Source organism: Cyanistes caeruleus, chromosome 1 (assembly GCF_971803275.1).
Source record: "Cyanistes caeruleus chromosome 1, bCyaCae1.hap1.1, whole genome shotgun sequence".
Lineage (NCBI taxonomy): Eukaryota > Metazoa > Chordata > Aves > Passeriformes > Paridae > Cyanistes > Cyanistes caeruleus.
In genome coordinates, this window is record NC_141701.1 from 32,108,484 (window position 1) to 32,129,923 (window position 21,440).

Here is a 21,440-nt window from a genome sequence, read left to right on the forward strand (position 1 = left end):
TACTGACTTCCAGGGAAAACGTAGTTGAGCAATGCCAGATTGCATGGCATCAGGAGCCCATATTTTGTGAATGAGAATTGAATTTAGAAGATAAATGTGTAGGATGCAGCTTACATGACAATACTTTTCCCATCCTTACTTTTGGTAGGCTAATTTCCTTTCCTACTCAAAAATCAACGTACATTGATTCTGTCTTCAGTAAATTCCTGCAAAATCAAGTGGCTTGTTCCCTTCTGCAGCTACCCCACAGGGTAAGGATTCTCCTGCTGTCTTCTCCTGCTTAAAGGGTTCTGCCTTTTAAGCAAACCCCAAAGATTGTGTGTTTCCTTTAACATCAACGACACTGTTGATGCTGGATGAAAGTTGGAAACTGATGCCATATTGTGCTGGGGTTTTGTTTTCCTCCAGTTAACTGTTTTCAAAGTTAAGGATTTTAAAAACATACCAGACGGTAAAGCTTGTACATAAAGGTAGTACTTGCATCACACTAAATAAGACGGTTGAGCAAAGTAGACAGGCTTTTGGGTGCAGAACACTTCTAGAAGTCTAAAATTAAAGAAGATTTCAAAGGTAATACAAACTGCAAAAAATCATTCAATGATTTCTTTGGTACCACAGGAGCAGAGGCGATCCAAGGATTTTTTTAACATCATCAGAAGGGAGAGGGGTGAAGGGGCTTCAGTGTTTTTTGAATGTGCAGCATAAGCAGTGAGGAGCTGGGGATTATAATGACCTATAAAATCAGTTTTTCTGTTAAATCCTTAGTTTTACATAACCACAGGGATTATAAATTTTATAGGTTGTCTTTGGATAAACATTTTATCTTGAGGATCCGTTAAGTCTGAAACACTAAGCAGGAATAACAGCTTTATGAAGTGTGTTTCCGCAAGTTGTTTAATTCCTTGATTGCACACAGTCACTCTACTGAGCGCTGCCTGTTTATTTTCGCCTACACGGATATGGCAAAATCATCTGGTGCAAAGGGCAGGGGTTGTTCCAGTCCAGAAAAGGAAAACGTAGAATCCAGGAATGCTCCGACATAAAATACACCCGGGTTAATTTGGACTCGTACAGCAGCAGACCCGCGGCGCAGGACGCCGGGATGATGTGTGGCAGAGCGGCACACAGGGAGGCGCGCAGGAGAGCCGCTCACCACGAGAGCGGCGCCCCCCGGCTCCCCGCAGCCCCTCAGCTCCGGCGGCCGGCGCCGAGCGCCCCGCGGCCCCGGGCCGACCTGCGGCGGGGTCTAGTGACAGAACACCGAGCAATGGGACACACTGAAAGAAGAGGGTGTTGGGTTAGGTATCAGGAATAAATTCTTTACTGTGACGGTGGTGAGGCACTGGAAGAGGTTGCCCGGGGAGGTTTGTGGTTGCCCCATCCCTGGCAGTGCTCAAAGCCACTCTGGAAGCGACTCTGAGCAACCTGGTCCTGTGGGAGGTGTCCCTGCTCACGGCGGGGTTGTCGGATCTAGAGGATCTTCAAATCCCCTCCCCACTTCTTAACATTCTATGGTTTTATGGTTGTATGACCCCCCGGCCAGGGCACAGCAGGCTTGAGGGGAGCCCGGAGACGCCCACAAAAGGGAGGGGCACAGTCCGCAATAATTGAGTCGCTCAAACACTCTGCACGTGCAGCTCTAGAAACGTTCACAAACAGAAGCCGGCGGAGGACCAGCCCCTTCCCGCCCCCGCGGGTGGAAGTGATGGACATCGCGCCGCTCCCGGCCCGGCCGCAGGGCGAGCAGGGTCCGGGCAGCGCCGGCGCAGCCCCTCTAGCGGCCGGCGAGGGCGGCGGGACCGGCAGCTGCCGAACACCGCCCGCCCGCGCCGCTCGCGTTCCTCGAGCCCGCCCGCGCCGCCCTCGCCCCGCGCACGCGCGGCCGCTCAACGGGCTGGCGCGGGCACGTGACCGGGGAGCGCGCGGGGCGGGGCCGCCCCGGCGGCGGCGCAGAGGGGAGGGGGAGGAGGCGGATCCATCATGGCGTCGATGCAGGTGAGGCGTCTGCGGCGGAGCCCCCGGGGCAGCGCTGGGGCCGGGCGGCAGCGGCGGGGGGAGCCGGGAGCAGCCGTTCCGCCGGGCGCGTGCGTGCGTCCGTGCGTGCGTGCGTCCGTCAGTGCGTGGCGCGGCGCGAAGAGCGGCGCGGAGGGAGGAACCGCCCTGGCAGAGGTTGAGGGCGTCGAGCTGCCGGGTAGCGGGGCCGTGGAGGGCAGGTGGCGGCAGGGAAGGGCCGGTCCAGCGCCGGAATGGAGGTGAGACGCGCAGGGGTGTGAGGGGCGAGGCCGGGACGGCGACGGGCGGGGCGGGCGCAGGGGAAGAGGCGCCTCAGGGAGGCGTCTGGCAGCGATGCCGCCGCTCCCTGGGCAGGCGAGTGAAGGGCGAAGGGATCCCTGCCCCCCGGGACTTTTGGGGGCCGCAGCTTCGCTGGGTGCCGTGGGAATGTGTAGCACACCGTGCGGGGTGGGAGGTCAGGGAGACCCTCCCTGTGGCATCGTGAGGACCGTGACCGACAGCTCCGAGTTCTTGGGGGTACGGCACTGTAATTCCCCCGCACGGGGGGGCTGGGACAGGCATGTTCTGCTCCAAGCCGCGTGGTGCCCGTGGGGTTCTCTTTCTCTTCGTAAAATGAGGTTGTGCTGTGGTGTCAGCCCTGTGGACAGGTAACGTCTGGCTTTCTCGGCCGGATGGGATTGCTATAGGTACAGTAACATGGAACATCTTGCTGCCTGACAGGTATTTCCAGCTGAATTATTCATTCATATCTACTCCGAAGGGGTTCTTAAACAGGGGCTGCGGAAATTGCTCTGGTAGAATGGATCACTTTCACTGTGTGCTGCTCTGATTGGGTGGTGCTTTATTGCGACTCGGGTAGGAGAAAAGATCTCTAGGTTTTGTGATAGTGGCCCCTGTCTCTCCTTATTTAACCAGCAACTTCTCTACTTTTCCTTGGATATTTACAGTTTTACATTTTGTTTTTATATTTGGATCATCTAGATCTCCTCTCATTTTGGTCCAGTATAGCTTATATTTATTTTTTTTTTTTTGTCACTAGTAATAGAACAACACAGAAAGAGTGTGCAAAACGAATGAAATTTGTTTAATTTTCCTAATAACCTGGATTTAGCATAGCCAAAATGTCAAATTTCTGAACTCTATGGGATAAAAATTACTCTCCTGAAATTTAGAATCATAAATCCCCTCCCCCATGGTGTGTCTTTCAGAGTTACTGAAATGAAACAAGATCAAGAAATTGAACATACTGTACAGAATGTTCTTCTAGTAGTAGCTTAGGCAGGTAGTCTGATCTGCCTTGGTTTTATTAGCTCTATATGGCAAATGAGTTTTTACAATTCTCTTTTTCTAATGTGCAGACTTCTACAAGCTCAACTGCAAAATAGAGGCTATAGTTTATTAAGAAGTATCTTTTATAAAACTGAAAAGCAGGGAAATGGAAGCTGTGAACTGGAAAGGGACACGCTGTAAAGGGACTTGGTAAAGCTGTGCTGCGTCGCTGTCTCTGGCCTAGTTCTTCAGCGTGCCTCACCCTAATTCCTGTTGCTCCCTCTGTAAAGGGGAGAAAATGGTTACATATTAAATAAGGTTGTTGAGGATACATGAATGACAAATGTTGCCTAAACATCAGATGTATGGAGGGCAATACTCACTTCCTGAAATTACAGCCGTGCTAAGGCTGATGTTGTAACTGCTTTCATTTTAGAAATAGCAGCTGTAAGATGACACTTTTTGTTTTCTTACATGATCTTCTGTTGTCTTTTGATAAGAGATTCAAGGACATTTTTGAAGGTTTTTTTGTCTGTATGTTGCTAATTGCATGATGCTTAGTAAATGACTAATTTAATAATGTAGTTTAGCATATTGGAAGGGAGCTGTAAACAGGAAGCATAAATAAAAATTTAGTAAGTGAACAGTAGAACTAGTATATTGTAAACATGCTCCCAGGTGGGCAAGATTTCAAGACCCTGAATTCTGTCAGTTAACATTTAAGTGTTCAGTGTGAAAAAATGTTTTACAAAGGAAACTTGTATCTATAATTTGAAGTATTTTTTTTCATTCAGAATAATTTATTATAATTAGTGCTGTTTTCATCAGAAAAAAAGAGAAGTCTTTTTTCTGATGAAGTATAGTGTTTTTAAATACCCAATGTTTACCTGAAATGTTTATGTAACCCATTGCTCTCTCTGACTATACCAGTGGTCTGACACTGTACTATAATGACAATATTATTTATTTTATTGATAAAAAAATGATACATTGGTGCACAAAGTAAGTTCTAGTTACTTCTTAAACTGTTGCAATTTTATACAACAGTGCAAGATGCCCCAGGTTAATTACATTTTATCTTTACAGATCCATTGAAAAAATCTTGGATTAAGTTACAAGAGTTAGCTGATTAGCCCTGTTCTTAGTCTACAGGGAAGTTTTAGAACTTGTAACAAATTGCCTCTTTCTGCTAATGGCTCTGAGCATCGACCTGAATAGTTACTGCAGTTCAGTGGATGCCCAGTAACTTGTAAAACCTGTGACTTTGAGCCTTTGTGTGTATCATTAAACTTAGAGTGATTTTTGTCTGTGTGGACAGTCTTTAATGGGAATTTTCTGTAACCCTTTCTTTCTGCAATAATAGATGCTAGTGCTAATGAGAGCTTGTGTTTTGTATTCTAACCACAGAGTTGTTGCTGATTTGCCACTGCTGGACTGGTTTAAACTGGTTTGCATAACTTTAGGCAAATCATATTTTTTCTTAAAAAAAAGCTAACACGCCCCCAGACAAGCACTTATTTCCAAGAATTTTCCCAGAAAAAGGCCAAGCTTCTTCAATGTTCTCCTGGATAAAAACCACAGAAATATTCTGAAAAGGGGCAAGTAATGTAGAACAAGGGAATAGAATGCATTTGCTTTAGAAAATTTTGATATAGCTTTTTTAATAATATGAAGCCTTTAAAGGCAAACACTAAAGAAATAGTAAACAGTTGTTCTCAGTACAGCTGGAAACACAGGACTTGCATTAAGTATGAATGGAAGAACAGGTAAAAAATAAAGTAAGAAAGTTCTGTTGAAACTGTACAGAAAATATGCCGTTGCTGTACAAAGTGTTAAATAAGGCCTTTCCTTAACAACGTGCAGCTATGACCTATTTGCATCATAAACTTGAAAGATTTACTTTATTGATAATACTGACATCTTAATTACTATGATTTACCTTTCACTTCCTTTTAATTTTAATACTACAAACCCTGGATATACGTGTGAAATTGTGAAAATTATTAGAGGAATGGTTTTAAGTTTTTTAATCACCAGAATAACTTCTCATATATCCTGTGAAGTTAGGCACATAAGATTTGTATGTGTAGGTACTTACATATGATTGAATGCAAAGCTAATTTAATTAATGACACAAACAACTTTAATAAAGAGTGTAGGATGTTAGCTTTCACTGTGCTTCTGTGTTACACCTCGAAAACTGCTGTGGTGGGCTACCATCAAATTACATGCACATGCCTAAATAAAGTGCTACTTGAAAAATCTTGTTCCATCAATAGAATTCTTTTGAAAATATGTGTCTAAGCAGCCATTTAATAAACTAACTGTGTGAGATGACAATGCAGAATTCATGGGCAGTTTGAGATCTCAAGGAACTTGTATCACAGAACATAAGCTATTAGCAGTATGAAAACTTCCTACAAATTTCACCCCAGTATGTTCAGTCACTGGGGTAGGGAATGAGGTAAATATTTACAGGTTACTGAAATCTCCAGAAAAAATACGTGTACTCTTGGTTTCACTTCCTTCTATTCTTTACCTGCACTTCTAGTGTTAGTGGAAGTTCTGTGTTTCCAGCTGTTCTCAGAACAATTACTTATTGCTCAATCTTTGCTCAACACTGGCAGTGTTTTTATTTAATGATTGGGCAATAATTTTTTCTTATTTAAAAGCTTTGTCCAGGAAAAAGTATTGAACTATTTTTATTGTGTGTTCCAAAATAAGCCAAAACCCTAACCTTAAGTGAGGAAAGCTTTCAGTCAATTGGAACTTGGATGGTTATGCACCTTGGTTCTGTACTGTTAAATGTCATGGTACGGGATACTATTTGTGTTATTTCAAAAAGGCAAAAAAGAAAATGAGTGGATACTGTAGCTATATAACCAATTCTGGGATATAAACAGAATACAATTATTGGTAGTTAATAGTAGTTCCATTGGTGAAATGCTATTGAAGATAGAAATTTCAGTGATTATTTAAACAGAGAAATGTGAGTATCATAATTGAAACCAGAATGAGTAGAGAGTAAACCTAATTTCTTCTGTCCACTAAGCGATTGTTAGTCTTCTACATAACCTTTGGTAACCAGTCCATACTGATGTGTGCTGTATTAGCTTTGGCATGCAACCATGCTAGAGTGAAGTAAGATAAATAAAAAAAATAGTAATTTTACCAAGATGAGTTAATTTAACCTTGGGACTTTATTAATAAAGTTTTGACTTGACTATCAACTGAAATTTAAAATTTATAGTCTTCATTCAGTAAAGATAAATAAAATAAAAGTTATGGCTTTCGGCCCTAAGGAGTCTCATTTGCCTGTTTTTGTATCTGCCTGTGTAAATAGAATTTTGGGAAATACTTTGCTGTGCAGCAGCTGCAGAATTTTTGAGCTAGGATGGAAGAATTCACCTCCAAGAAAGAAAGCAGTAGTAGAAAAGCTTATTGAAACCAGTGTCCCCTGAGCATTATCAGCAGCTCTTCCTTACAAACAGACCAAGTCTACAGCTAAAACGTAAAATATCACAGATGCTTTCAACCTGTCACATTGAACACTGATATCTCATGAATATGTGTATGGTTTCAATCAGGAAAATAAAATAGACTGGTATCTGTTGTAAAGAGTAATTCTTGTTGATTGTAATTATTTTTTGCTCTGAGTTTTATAGTATCTTATACTTGTGTTTAGGTCTAGCTATTCAAGTTCTGAGAAGAGAAAAATAGAACACAATACATTTTCAAGAGCCAGGGAATGTTGTCTTGTTAAGCTGCTCCCTTGGAAGGCTCTGTGAGTTTGTAATTAATAAGCTAAAGCAGCTTAGCTCAAACAATGTGCGAAACTCGGTGATCAAGTACTTTCTCTAATTGTCTGCTCCAATTCTACTGAGCTAAGAGTTTCAGACTAAAGGATCTTCACTATATATTATACAGGTATCGTTCATACCTGTGGCTACGCCCAGAGACTGAGATTAAACTACCCCTATTCATGTGAAAAAGAGAAGGCACAATTCCCATTGAATTTACCCATAGCTATGGGTGTGTGCAACAAATATAAATGCCTTCGGATCATTAGATCATGTCTCTCACTCAGCCTTGGTTTACAACTGAGAGATGAGTGTTCAAGCAGATTACAGGCTAAAATTTCCACTAGGGCAGAGGGGAAGAGGATGACGAAGGTCTTTTGCTCAGTACTCGGAGCCAGAAATTTTGTGCGTCTTGCATGGCTTTGAAGTAGTGAAGGACTGTGATAGAAGTGTCAGCTGGATATATAGTTTTTGTATTTTGAAGGGAGGAAGAGATGGTATTATCTATTTGCTGAAAGCTATTGCAGCTTCATTTATTGAAAGCAAAAATAAATAGGTTAAATGTTTTAAATAAAAATAGCCAGTAAGCAACCTTTTGTGATACATGAAGGTCACGTAACATGCCTTCTGCCTGCTTTTGATAGTTGAAGGCTTTCAAAAGGTATTCTGGAATCTGTTTGAGCATTTGCAGTTGTTTGGGGTTTTGTTTTGTTTTACTTTGTTCAGAAATGTATTCTGGAATCTGTGCAAGCCTTTGCAGTTTGTTTTTTTGATTGTTTGTTTTTCCTCAGGTGACCTTAATTACTGGCATGAAAAACAGGTATCAGTCAGGGATGGCAGGGAAAGAAGGGAGAGAACCTTATAATTTGCCTTCCTAAGAGCAATATTAATATGTTAGTAAAGGAAGGACAGAGGTTAGTGATGGTAAGTCAGGAATTGTGAGACACCTCATTTTTGCTAATTAATGATCTCATTGAGGATAGTAGCTATTCATCCTTTCATACACAGTACTAAAAAATAATTGTTTCTCCTTGGGTGATTACAAATACAAAGTTGTTTGTCTTCTTTTTTTTATTTAACTTAATTAAAAGTACTGCTTAATCAGTCTCAAGAAGAAAATCTGTATATATGTCAATAAATTATGATAATAGTTTACTAGAGCATAGCAAATACTGTCCCTGAAAGCCTGCTGGAATAAAATGCTTCACAGAATGTGATGCTACTTGTTCACATTGGTTTATTTATTTCTTCTTCAGGAGGAATTGGTGGTCAGTAATAAGAAACCTAAATGCATTCAGTTTCCTTGCCCCTTCTTAAGTTAGAAACTCTCCCCCTGTCATATTTAGGGATATGGATAGTATGACTATTTGAATCTTGTTACTGTTTCCTAGTTCAAACATTTTTCTCTCTAAAATGCTCTTTGTCAGAATAGAACACTTTATCTTGGTTACCAACCTTTGGAATGTTTTTATAAAGATAAGAAATTCCCTGGTAAACATATGGTTGACCTCATTGTGCCAACCTTCACTATTGTCTTAAATTAATTTCTTTAACTGAAGCAGTTCAAGTGCCAGACTCTTTTCCTTGAAAGATAAAATTATCTGTAGTTGACTTTTTATTACTGTGTGAGGCTTTTGCTGGGCTTTCCTATATTTAAGGACTCCATTTACAAAGCAGATGACTAGCTGTCAGTTTCATCTTATTCTGTAATAGTGGATTCCACTTAATTTGCTTTCAAATGACAGGTTCATTGTAAAGAATTTGATTATCTGGTAAAAAGCTTTTCAGACTGTGAAGTACAGAAAGCTTCCTTTGTGTTTGTATAGTTATTGTGATTTATCTTTAATTATACTGTAGTTATGATTTCAGGTTATTCTTGTCTCTAAGTGAGTTTAAGTCAAGTGTATTATTCCCTTTTAAAGAGGACTGTTGCTTTGACCTTTCTGTCAAATATTTTAGAGTATCTTGGAGCGTGTGAAGATAGTACTCTGTTACCAAACTGAAAAATCAACAATCCTTCTTCCCACCACCCTCAATCCATAACTGGATTTTTGAAATTTTTAAATGCTCAGAAGAACAAAAAAATGAGTGGTGGAAACTTATTGTAAGTAGCTCAATAAAAAGATTCATGCATTGTCATTTGATTCCTTTAAAACAAGAGAAATGTGCAAAATGCCTGACATTCAGATCTTGAGGTCTGGATTGGTCTGAGGAAATAACATTAGAACTGGGTTGCCAGATGTTAACATGTTTTATTAGAAATGAGGAGGAGACTAATCTGCTTCTGCATTCTCAGTATAGATTGAAAACCTGCTATTCAGCCAAAAATAGATAAAACTGAAAAACAATTCTTTGAGCTAAAATCCCAGTATTACTTTTTAATAGACAGAGTGTTTTGTGGAGCTGTTTTGTTATGCATCTTGCTGAAGCTTTAATCGACCACATCCAGACAATTATATATTTCTGCTCTTCTGGGCCTTGATTAAAGCTTAGTAGAAGAACTTTGATAGGAAAAATCCATGCAGGATTGTGAAATCAAGTATTTGGATGCTTTGTGTTTTTGAGAGTCTGGAGCAAATGATTTCACCTGAATTATGGGATATAATCTGCAAGAACTTTCTTGAGTGACCTGGTTGACTGGGAAATAAAGAGGTTTTTATTTGAAGGAACTGTCATTATCTAGATTTCTTGTATAGTGAGATGGAGTATAGCAGGTAACTTTTTTAAATGTCACCGTTGTTAATCTTGATGCTGTTTCTTTTCTGTTTGAGAGCTTTTTGGTATTTTAAGTTAGGTTTCTAATTAGAGAGTAATGTGCAACAAGTTCCTGGAATACTTACTGTTTAAAATGTGCTGGGTTTTTTTTTCTGTAGAGGAGTTTAATTTGAAAAGCTTAGCTATCTACCTGGTGTTCATATTCTGGATTTGAGGAACTTTTCAGTATGAAAACATGTGAATGGAAGAAACTGAAATAGTGAAAATAGAGTTATAATGGTGTTGCACTTAGACTAGTAGCTTGTACTAACAGTCAAGCAACAGCTTTGCTTATGAATCAACATGGTGGTGTTGTACAACACTGTCATTACAGCCTGTTTTCAGCTCCTGTTCTTGGACAGGGTTGCTGTTTGTCTCTGTACAGTGACTGTCACCTGCATGTAAAAACTTCTTCAAAACAGAAAGGATGTTTTTTGTGATACATTTTATAACTTGAATGGGGGAGGAGGTAACAGGCTGTAGCTCATAAGCAAAATATAAATTCTTTGCCATGACTTTACCGTATCACTGACAGTGTTTTGGTGCTAACAGAGTTTGGGCCCATTTAAATTTTTGGGTGTGGAAGAGAATTTTGGTAGTTATGAAGGAAATATTGTCAGGTCTCCTTAGGGTGCAGCAGCTTAACCAATATAAAATAAAAGAGTGGAGCCTCTGTGGGATTAATGTTTAACTTCTAACTATTTATGAGTTAATTTTCTTCCTCTTTGATCTTTGATCCAGATTAAGATTTGAATTTATAGGAATGCTCAGCCTTGGAAGACTGTTCCTATCTTACATTGACAGTTTCTTGCAACAAAGAGAAGGGAATTTAAGTGCATAGAAATAAAAGGTTTGTGACACAATTCAAGTGCAGATGTTTTGGTCCTGCATGTTTCCTAGTCTGTGAAGGTGCTGTTCCATCTTTGTTTCTTCATATCATCCTGATACTACCTCTTTGGACATGGCTAGTTGAGTTCCTACCAGTCCAGGTGAAAAGGCCACCACATTTCAGTTAAATTACCCATCACAGCTTGTTTTAATGGTGAAATAAGGTGTGGCAATGAAACATTTCCTCCAGTAGAAGTGAAAGGAATCTGTTTGTCCATTTGCCACGTTTTTGCTCTCCTTGTAAGTTTCTGCTCTACTGATAGTTTTGCTTTTTTCTTAGCTATTTTCTACCTAATTCTTACCACTATATCATGTCTTTTGCTGAATCTGCCCTGGGCTTAATCAACTCAGCTTTTCTCCTTCTTTCTTTATTTCTCTATAAAAAGGAAAATCACTGAAATAGGTTGTTTGTAGGTAAGGTATTTGACTAAGATAGCTCATCATTTAGTTTATTAACTTAAGATGTTGCTGATTTAAGACCCTGCACATTTTGTGCTGCATTTCTTGAAATACCAAAAAATTGCATCTTTAAGAATTGCCGTTTTATTTTTTTTGTATCACTTATATTTTCAAAGTTTGTAATTTCAGCTCATAGGAGAAAATAAGCCAGGAGTATGGGCATACATTCGTACTTGATTGGATTAATGGGTTAATACTTCACTGCTAATCAACAGCCAGTATACCTCACTGTATGTACGCTTTGCCTGCTCCAGCTCCGAAGAATAAAATGTTACCTGAAGCAACACTCACTGGTTGGCCTAGGTGCTCTCAGCTGTATGTACGTAAGTTGTGCTTGGTAGTGACCCCCTAACTGTACACATTTGCCCATAGCTCTGTTAAACTTTAACTCTCTGTGCTCCACTTTTCCAAGGGAGGAGCAAAGCTGTTTTAAGAATTCTGACAATGGGCTTAGAACTGAAAATAGACTGCTTGTATTGTGATATTCCTTTATAAAGGCATTGAGAAAGGCAATTTTCAGAGGCCTACAAGAGCTAGGGAAGTTTTCATGGTGGGTAAAGAAGATACCTTTGTATTACTTCATTGTCAGAGATTGTGGGTAAAGTCTGTTGTCCTATCTGTTCATGGTTGTCCCTTGTTTGTGGTAGAAGGAGAGAAAAGATCCCTGGTTTTGGGCAATGTGATGGTGATGATGCCATATGCTTCAGGAATATAGGTTATGGACGCTTGAGGTAGCTAACAGGGACACAGAGACCAGTGAAATAATATTGTATCTGTTGATAAGCATTTTTGTGCTATAATATCCAGCTCAGATGTACACAGTGACCAAACAACCTGTTTGTAGAGCTGATTCTGAAATACTTATATTGAAAACCTCTACATTTCTTCCTGTCCTGTATTGCTGCCCTCTCTCCATTTTCACATGTTGCATCTTTTTTTACATGCAGGCTCTGCCTGCTTCTTTGTGGTTCACCAAGAATCAACTCAAGTGAGAATTCAGCTGTGGCATTTGAGATGGCCAAGTAAGATGAGTGCTAGTTTGGAGAAAGAGGAATGTGTATTTTTGTTAGAAGCTGTTGGCTTCAAACATGCATTTAACTCGAACCATGACAGACAATGAGTGATGTCAGTCAGGATAGAAATGGTTGTGAGATGACTGGGGAGTTGTCAGAAATTTTACATCACTGGCACCAGTTAATTTTGTGTTCTTTTTTTCCATATGCTGTAAAAAATGTTATGGGTTTGATACCGTAGAAAATCTGTGGAGGATAATTGAAGGAGTTGCACAAATCCTGTTTGACAGAATTAGCAACAGGATACAAACCATTGCTATGTCAGTCATGTCTCAAGTACTTGAATAAACTTCTTTTGGAAGTGATTCTTGGATCAGTGTTAAGCTGTGTTCTTTAATTTCATCCCTGATTCATCCTTTCCTGTAGAGATAGATGAATAAGAAATCTTAATTTCAAAGACTTCCACTTTAAAATACTTCAAGTAACTTGAAAATACTTCTAGAAACTACTGGTTACATCACTCCTCTGCCTATTGCAGGTGATTATTCCTTTAGTTGAAGGACTGTACTGTTAACCAGTCTTGGGTTTGTGATATTCTTACTCAGCTGTTCTGTTTCCCTCTAGATTGTGAATTTTTTTATCAATTTGATACATTTTAGTTCTGGTTTACTTTAAAGTTGTATTACAAGAATGTTTAAGCATAAGACACTCTCTCAAAAATGAGGAAAATAGCAAAGTTAGATTGCCTGTGCATCCTTCATGTATTCCCCTATAAGTGTGCAGCCTGCTTTCTTCCAATCCCTTTCAATAGAAAGTGGACAAGCAGGAGAGGTGCTTCTCTATGAAATCTTATGATGGATTAGCAGAAACATTGAAAAGAGTGTCTTGTGATGTGAAAAGGACAGTAAAACAACCACAGCTCCTAAGAGTATATCAGTGTTTGGAAAACATCTGTTTGGGGGTTATTTTAGGCATGAATAGCTGCACTAGCATGTAGTTTGACTTGAAGGAGCTGGTTGAGAGGCTGAAAGTAACTTGAGTGTATGATGAAAAAATGGTATTCCTGATTCATGGTAAGGAAAAAGCCAAAAGCAGTTGTGGTATTGACTTTAGGTATGCACATCTTAATATAGCTGGACTGTTGAAGGGCTATGGGCTTTTAGAAAAAAAATTCTGGTGTATGGTATCAAGCTGTCCCAGTATAGAAGAAAGTAGGAATAAAAGTCAATACGGCAACATGAGGGTCTGTTCAGCAATGTGAAGATTGAGGAGGCTTTGTATAGAACAGAAAAATGAAACTAAGTAATTCCTATTAAAAGGACAAGCATATAAGATTGAAATCTACTCATGATTCATTGTTTTAAATTGGTGTATTTGAAAAGCATTAGAAGATGTTCTTACAAATCATTAGAAAGATGAGGAAAGGCATGAGCCTGTAAATAGGAAAGTGAAGTAAAGAATAGGTCACAAATACTTGAATTGATGACAAAGCACACCAAACAAAAAGGGCAGATTCAATATCTTTTAGACACTGGATATTATGTCAGTCACTATAATTTAGGTCTGTGAGTGGGTTTGCTTTTTAAAAGTGTTTAAGTAACTGAACCTGAGATTTTTGGCGGTTCTTTTGAGTGAGCTTCCAGATGATAAATGTTATTTTTTTCTACTATCATGTGAAAGTTTGACTTCTGGAAAACACTGGACAAAATAGTCTCTGATGCTGAAAACAATCAACAATTACCAGACACAAGTAGCTAAATGGATTTAAGAAAAAAAAAATCACATTGAATTAACATTATTTCCTCCTTGTATTGGGCTGTAGCTGTTGTGAAAGAGGAGCAATAGCTGTATTTTGACTGCAAAAATTTCCCAGGTGTGTTGGTGTGACATTTGAATAAGGTACACCATAAAGACCGCTTTACAAGTTATCAAAGTTGTTTTTTTTTGTTTAGACGGGGTGTCTGATTGAGAAGGGGTGTTTGGTTCTGTCGAACAGTGTGAAACTGCCAAAGGGTATTTTTGCATTGGCATGAAAGTGTTTACTTGAGTTGAGATTGGGAAAGGTGAGATGTGACTTGAAATGAATAAAATAACTCTTTTGTGTCCATGAAGCCTAGGAGAAGTAATTTGACTATAATTCATTCAACCCATCTAGATCTCTTACTGTAAAGAAAATTCTTCCAGTTATAAAAGCAAGAGATAAAGTGGTGTGAAAAAATATTAAAGGCTTTTAACACAACTTCCTTATGTTAGAAAGGTGTTGAGGTATCTTTAAGTCCTAAGTTTATAAGATTCTATTATTATTATTAAGATTCTATATATAGTTAAAATTGTCTCAAAAGTGTTAATCTGTTATATTTTGTCCTCCTATGTGTATTGCTGCTAATTTTTTAGGATGTTTGTGAAAACAAAAATTCTGCACTTGTGACTGCCAAATAGAAGAAAGGCTTTCCCACTGCTGAAACTTTCCTTTCCAAATGCTTCATTTGAGGAACTTGCAGTTGCAATGTACCTTTTGTAGCTATTGTGTATGGGATTGATATATCAGAGTCTTATTTTTTTGAAGTACATTTGAGCACTCTTGAAGCTAAGAGTGTGTGTTGAGACTGTGTTACTGTAAGAAAATTAATATCCTTTGTAACCTTTTTGGTCAGCAAATACTACTCAACACTGAAGAGAAATTAATTTTGAGTTTTTGAATTTAAACTTTAGATGTTTTCTGAATTACTGTGGAAATGAGGAACTCAGTTTCCTAATTAAACTATATGAATCTAGTCTTTAAGGGCTTCATTTAAGAGCTTTTTTTTTAACTAGATCAGTCTCCTGGTAATCCAGTTTCTGTATTAATGAGAAAACAAGAGACAAATTATTGTAAGAAAGAGAGGAAGAAAAAAATAATCCTTCATAATAACTGTGGAAAATATCTCCAAGTTTTCTGAATATCTTTAGCTGCACATTGAGCTGTCCATGCAAGCATGGAGCCAGCAGCTCAAGGAAAGTGATTCTTCTCACTGGTATTTGAGACCACATCTGGAGTGCTGTTTACAGGGAGCTTCAGTAAAGGACTGACATTGGGGTACTGGGGTGGGTCCAGCAGATGACAAGGATGGCTGGGGCTGAACTGCGTGACCTCCAAGGAGACTGGGTTTCTTCAGCTATGAGAAGAGAAGGCAAATGAGAGATCTTGCTGGTGCCTACAGGAACATAATAGGAGGATATCTAGGGAAAACGGAGCCACAATGGGAAGACAAAGGGCAATAGATATAAATTAGAACATGAGGTATTTTGGTAAGATACAAAAGAAATATTTTATACCATGGATAGTTAAACACTGGAATGCATTGACCAGAGAAGTTGATTTAAATATTATAATATTATTTTCTAAATATTGTTTAGTCTCTCCCTTAAAATATTTCTTTTTCGCTGTTTGAATGAATTCTGTTTAGTAGGCCCTTTGTCCCCTCTACAGTTTTATTCCAGTTGCTATAGAGTGCTCTCATGTTCTGGAAAAAGTCTATAGACAGCTCTTTATTATTCTGTACAGAAATAATTGAGTTAATGTTTGATAAAAAAAAAACCCTCAAATTTTGAAAATGTGTGGTGAAAGCCTGTTAAAGATACCCAGATAGGTTCATCAGATTAGGAATGATTAACTTGTGTGGTGTTGTTAATGTACTAGTTGTTAATGTAGTAGAGCATTTTGAAATATAGCGTATATTTTATTATTCCAGCTGGGGAACAAACCCCCCCCCCCCCCCCCCCCCAACAAATAATTGTCTTGAATCACATCTTTAATGTGCGTCTGTTGGTCCAATAGAAGTCATTATCTTCATATATAAACTGCCTTACTTCTATCTCTAGTGGCAAGATTAATAGGAAATCTTTAAAAGCATTTTTTCACTCAAACTGTTTAACACTTTTAAAATTCCTGTCATTGAAGATTGGAGAAATCCAGGAATTTATTACAAGACATTTTTTTTGATCTTTAATATCAAGGCAAATTATGTAGATAATTTAGCTGGAGACAAGATAAATGAGGAAGTTCTCTGGCATTTCTAATTGCAGTTGTTACTTTTCCATCCTGAACAATTCTAGGGTGAGAGTCTCTTTATTTGGGAGGGAGCAGTGCTGAGATACATGAAATCCATCAAGGTGTAATATAATGGAGATAATGGAATACAGGTTCTTCAGGCAGACATAGGGTTGGAGAGGTTGCTGTAAGACAGAAGGAAATAATGCCTTCTGCTGCAACTTGGTTTTGTTTGGGATATTGCTCTGAATCAAGAGCAAATCCAGAAGAGGTGTATGTTTCTTCACCTCTAAATCCCTTCCTTCCCTATCCAGTGAGGAACTGGGTCCAGCAATTTACCATTAATCAGAATTGCACTGGAATTTCCTATGCTAAATAGATAATCATAGGGTCTTTTGTGGATTCCCATATTTCAATATGATAAATTTATTTGCTATTAATTGTTTTCATTATAACTCTTACAGTGTTAGTCTTTTCTGGGTTACTGAGTTTCTGTAACTTAATAGATAACACATTCATTTTATTCTGAATAAGCTCTTTTCGGCTTTATATGGGGATGGCATAGATTTTTTTTTTGTTTTATTGATATTTCCATTGAGAGCTGCAAACAGAGGTCAGATGGAACTCATTATAGAATGTTTTGGATTTGAAGGGACAGTAAAGATAATTTCACTTCAACTCCCCTGGATGTGTCTGTCCAACCAATTCCTTATCCACTGAACAGTCCATCCATCAAATCTATCTCTGACCGACGTAGATAGAAGGATGTTGTAGAGGACCATGCCAAAGATGTACCAGAAGTCCAGATAAATGACATCTGTAGCCTTCCCTTGTCCACTGATGTAGTTACTCCATTGTAGGTCACTAGGTTGGTCAGGCAGGACTTGGCCTTGGTGAAGCCGTGGTGGCTGTCCTGAATCACTTCTCTGTTCTGCATATGTTCTAGTACAGCTTCTTGGAGGGTGTGTCCCATGAACTTCCCAGGCACAGAGGTGAGGCTGACAGGTCTCAGTGTCCTCCTTGTTACCCTTTTTCTGGTCAGCTGGGACTTTACCTGACTGACATGACTTTTAAAATACGGAAAATGGCTTGGCAGCTAAATCCACCAATTCTGCCCAGGAGTCTGGAATGCAGCTTGTTGGGTCCCACAGATTCGTTTATATTCAGGTTCCTCAACTGGTCATGAACCTGACCTTTACTTAAAGTGGGAGGGACTTTGTTCCCTCCTGCTGTCCGTCCACTTGAGTGGTGTGGGACGAGAGGTTACCATTGAAGACTGAGGCAAAAAAAACCCCAACCCAGTTTTTGAGCACCACAGCCTTCAGCTAATCAATTTTTTCCAGTTATCCAGGATTTTTTATGGCTGGGAGGGGTACCTTCTTTGACTTTCCTTTTCTGGTTTACATTGATACTTATTTGAATTGGCTAACTGGGAAATAATAATTTCTTTAAAAATATGACTGGTTTGATGTGACACATTTGACCCAAAGTGTAAATAGTATTTCCTGCTATTTCTCTGGGTTATGTTTTTTGAATTTTGTTTTGAATTGCAAATGATGAGAAGCAGTATATTGTCTGTATGTATGATTTTGTGCTGAGTGGACAGACCCTCATGCCAGTGTCAGCAAATGTTTTAGGATCAGAGGAACAGAGCACTTCAGTCATACTCTGTTGTTCAAGTATACATTTTAATTATTTTTTTCTTTTTGCTAGTGGCTTTTTTGTATGATGACCATAGACATAGTATGTGAGAACCAAAAACCCATGAAACAGAGGATATTTTTGCACTAGTGAGATGAATAAAATCGTGACTGAGTCTGTGTTAGACTGAAAAGATGGTTGCTGGATAAAGGGCAAACTTGAAATTAGATAATATTTTAAATGTTGGTAATTTTAATTTTTTTTAGGATACAGAACAGACAAAATTTTCTCTCTTCAAATTATTGTCAGACACTGATAGCTTAATGTTTCTGATTTTAATTAAATTCTGATATGTGTTTTAGGCTCCTTTTTATAAGGACAAAGTTGTATAGTTTGTCTACATGTGTAAGTAAATGGATCTACTGAATTATTTGCTGTTCTTATATACATATGTTCTTTGCTATTTTGCAACTAATGTTTCCAAATCTCCTCTTTAGGGGAGTTTAAATTACCATTGCCATAAAAGGTTCTCATCCCTGAACTTTTTTAATGTTTGTAGTAAAATACCGTATTTGACAAAGTGTACAGGTTGACTGCCTTTGAGGTTTTTTTGATGGTGGTCTGCTCAAGTGCCAGAAAGAGAATTGATTTCAAAACATCTCTGCTGTTCAAATTAAGGATTTATAAAATGGTTTTGTAACTTCGCTCCTTCGCATTTTAATTCATAATAATGGTGTTGGAAACACTGTTAATGTTTTCCTAATCTGGGCAGAAAGAAAAAGATAAACACTAGGATTCTAACTTGTTTTTCAGTGTGTGAGCGATGTATACAGTTTATGAAAATGCTAACATTGGGTTTTCAGTCTGTTTATATCTCAGTGCCAGGTAGGAGCTTTCAATATAGAAGCCCAAGGAAGTTTTCAGGGTTGCTTGAAAGAAAGTTATTCCAGTATTTTCAGAATGTAAATTTTTAATATATAAGGGCAGTTTTTTATGAGTTGTGTGGTTATTGTAGTCTGACTTTAAATATATTTGATGGGATACTGAATCATATCTGTGTTGACAAATCAACACTTCACTTTCCTATGGGAATTTTTCTAAGTTCCACTAATTAGTGGAAAACAGCTACAAGTGTATGGTAAACCTGTGTTTTAAAAAATGGGATATTGAATGTAAATGAGGTACTAAATCCCCAAATTGCATATTTTTATTCCTTTGGAGTATAAGATCATTTCAACTAGTAGTGTGGTTGAAGTGAACTTGTAGATAATAACCTTAAAATTGTTGGCAGGAAAAAGGACATTAGAAATGAGAAAGCCTTGAACTTTGTCATGTAGATGGCTTGGAAATGAAAAAAACATATTGTATAACTGTTTATATGGAGAAAATTGACTCTGAGAGCAGTGCCAATGACAACATTTCACAGAGGTTGCATTTCCCTTGCCCAGTAGATTGTAAGAAACTGTTCTGGTAGTTGTTATAGAAACAGCTGGTTGCAGTGACCGATTTATCTCTGTCAAAATAGACAAGAATTACCTGAGCTACTGCCATAACACTTTACTCAAGTGCTGTGACTGTAGGTTCTAAGATGCAGTTAGTGTAAAGATTTTAGTTTGTGCTGTCCAGTCCAAATAGTCTTGTTTTAGTTTTCTGTTTTGTCCTCTGGGATGACTTAGAACAAGGCAAAGGCTTGCACAGATGCCAAATGGAAGTGTCTTAGATTACTTAGAGGAGGAAGTTGTGCTGTTAAAGTCTTGTAGATTTAATTATAAATCTAATGATGCTGTGTAAATATGAAATGTTCACTGCTAGGGGTAGAGCTCTTATAGATATTTTTGTAATACAACAAATTCAGTTATACCTTCATGTAGTTTGTAACATAACAACCTAATAATCTTCCCTTTGCAGTATTGCAAACGTAAGTGCCTTTGCATTTTACCCAAAAAGTAAGTTTAAAGCTTGTCACTTATTTTGCCTGTGTCCTTTCAGTTAAATTTCTAGGAGTGGAGTCATCCTTTTTTCTCACCTCTCAATTTCACTTTGTTTTTAAATTGTCAAGTAAAACTCCTTTTACCTCTCAAAAATTGATGAAATGTGCTTAAATGTGTATGTTTATTGTTGAACTTTATTTAGTATTTCTAATATTCCATGCAATTTCTTTATAGAAACGATTACAAAAAGAACTATTGGCATTTCAAAATGATCCACCTCCGGGAATGACTCTAGATGAAAAGAGTGTACAAAACTCAATTACACAGTAAGTATATATACTGTTTTATTTATGATATCATGCTGAAAAGACTAAATAATGAGAAGTTCTCTTCACACTTCCACCATTTACTCCAAGTAACATTGTGAATTTTGCTTTTAGTCTAGGCAATGAAATACTGTTCTCCTTAGTAAGCATATTGGAGTAGTGTGTTGGACACTTTCAGGAACAGGGTAGTAAATCTACTGAATTTTTATTAGGCATTTTACTGTCTAACAAACTGTCAATTGGTAAAAGCTTCTGCATTTTTTAGAATAAAATAATTTAATTACCTTTCATAGCTACTAACCTCCAAAACTTTTCTAGACTTACTGAAATAATGGAGTAGCTGTTTTAGAGTTCTGTAATATTTTAATAGAATATATGTCATGGCTTTTAATTTTCATCACCTTCTTTCTCTAAGGCAAGTGGAGAAAACTTGCTAAAAAGCAAAGTTGTCTGCGTACACTTGTTTGCACTTTTTTCCCTGCCTTGGTTTTCTCAGTGATTCATGAAATGGGAAGAGAAACATGGAAAATATACTTTGTCTGTTGAAATGGACAGAGGTTGTTCTTGGTATTAATCTATTTTTTAATTGACAGAAATTCAAAAGATTCAGACTGTGTTGGTATTTTTTTCTCATAACTTTCTTAGTTTCATTATAGAGAAATGTTAAAAATTTATCACATGTAAACATGGATGAGAGTATGATCTCAGACTGTATGTTCTGGACTAGGGTATTGATGGAGCAGCTTAAAACATAGAGCTGAATTCTGATGTTTTCACATCTGCATTTTGGGTGGTGGCACTCAGACCATGTTATATGAGTCTTCTGAGACTCATATATAGTGAGTTAAACACTCACTGCCTTTTAAATGATGCTGGCCTTTGTGATACTTCATGCAGATGAACATGACTAAAATTAAAAAAGCGGTTTTTAGTTTTATGCAAAAATTAGTCAGTCTAATATTGCAAGTGGTATTCACTTATTTCAACAAAAAACTATTAAATCAATGTTTAGAGCAGATGGAAAAGGCTATCTCTGTTTCCAGAGTACTACCTCATTGTAATTTCTGACTGTATATACCTTTCTGCCTTTTATACCTTTCAATACCTTGCACATAAAAACTTCCTATTTACTGTCATGCTAGATTTTAAAACTGCTGCTGTTTTAGAAGCATCCTGTCACAAGTAAAATGATTTTTTTTTCTCTTTGAGGATTTTTGGTATCGGGTAGCCTGTTTTAAGTTCATTAATCAAGTTACAGTTTGAATTGGTTGCATTAAAAATTTGTGTAGCAATACTTGCTTGGGTTTTAAAGATAT

The 21,440-nt window shown here is 38.1% G+C and overlaps 1 protein-coding gene across 8 annotated transcripts in view; it reads left to right on the top strand.

The window, feature by feature from the left end:
• The first annotated feature begins 1,870 nt into the window (after positions 1-1,870).
• Positions 1,871-21,440, top strand: part of UBE2W (ubiquitin conjugating enzyme E2 W) — a 32,316-nt gene continuing 12,746 nt past the window's right edge. For 3 of the 8 annotated variants that reach the window (XR_015285649.1, XR_015285651.1, XM_086884863.1), the window contains exons 1-2: positions 1,920-1,995; positions 20,033-20,124. Coding sequence is in view for 4 of the 8 variants with exons in the window: in XM_086884863.1 (XP_086740989.1) it covers positions 1,981-1,995; positions 20,033-20,124 (107 nt within the window). In the remaining 4 variants the exon portion in view is untranslated. Of the gene's footprint in view, positions 2,253-20,032; positions 20,125-21,440 lie in introns of all 8 variants that reach the window. The other 5 variants (XR_015285656.1, XM_086884871.1, XM_086884878.1 and 2 more) reach the window with 4 other exon arrangements.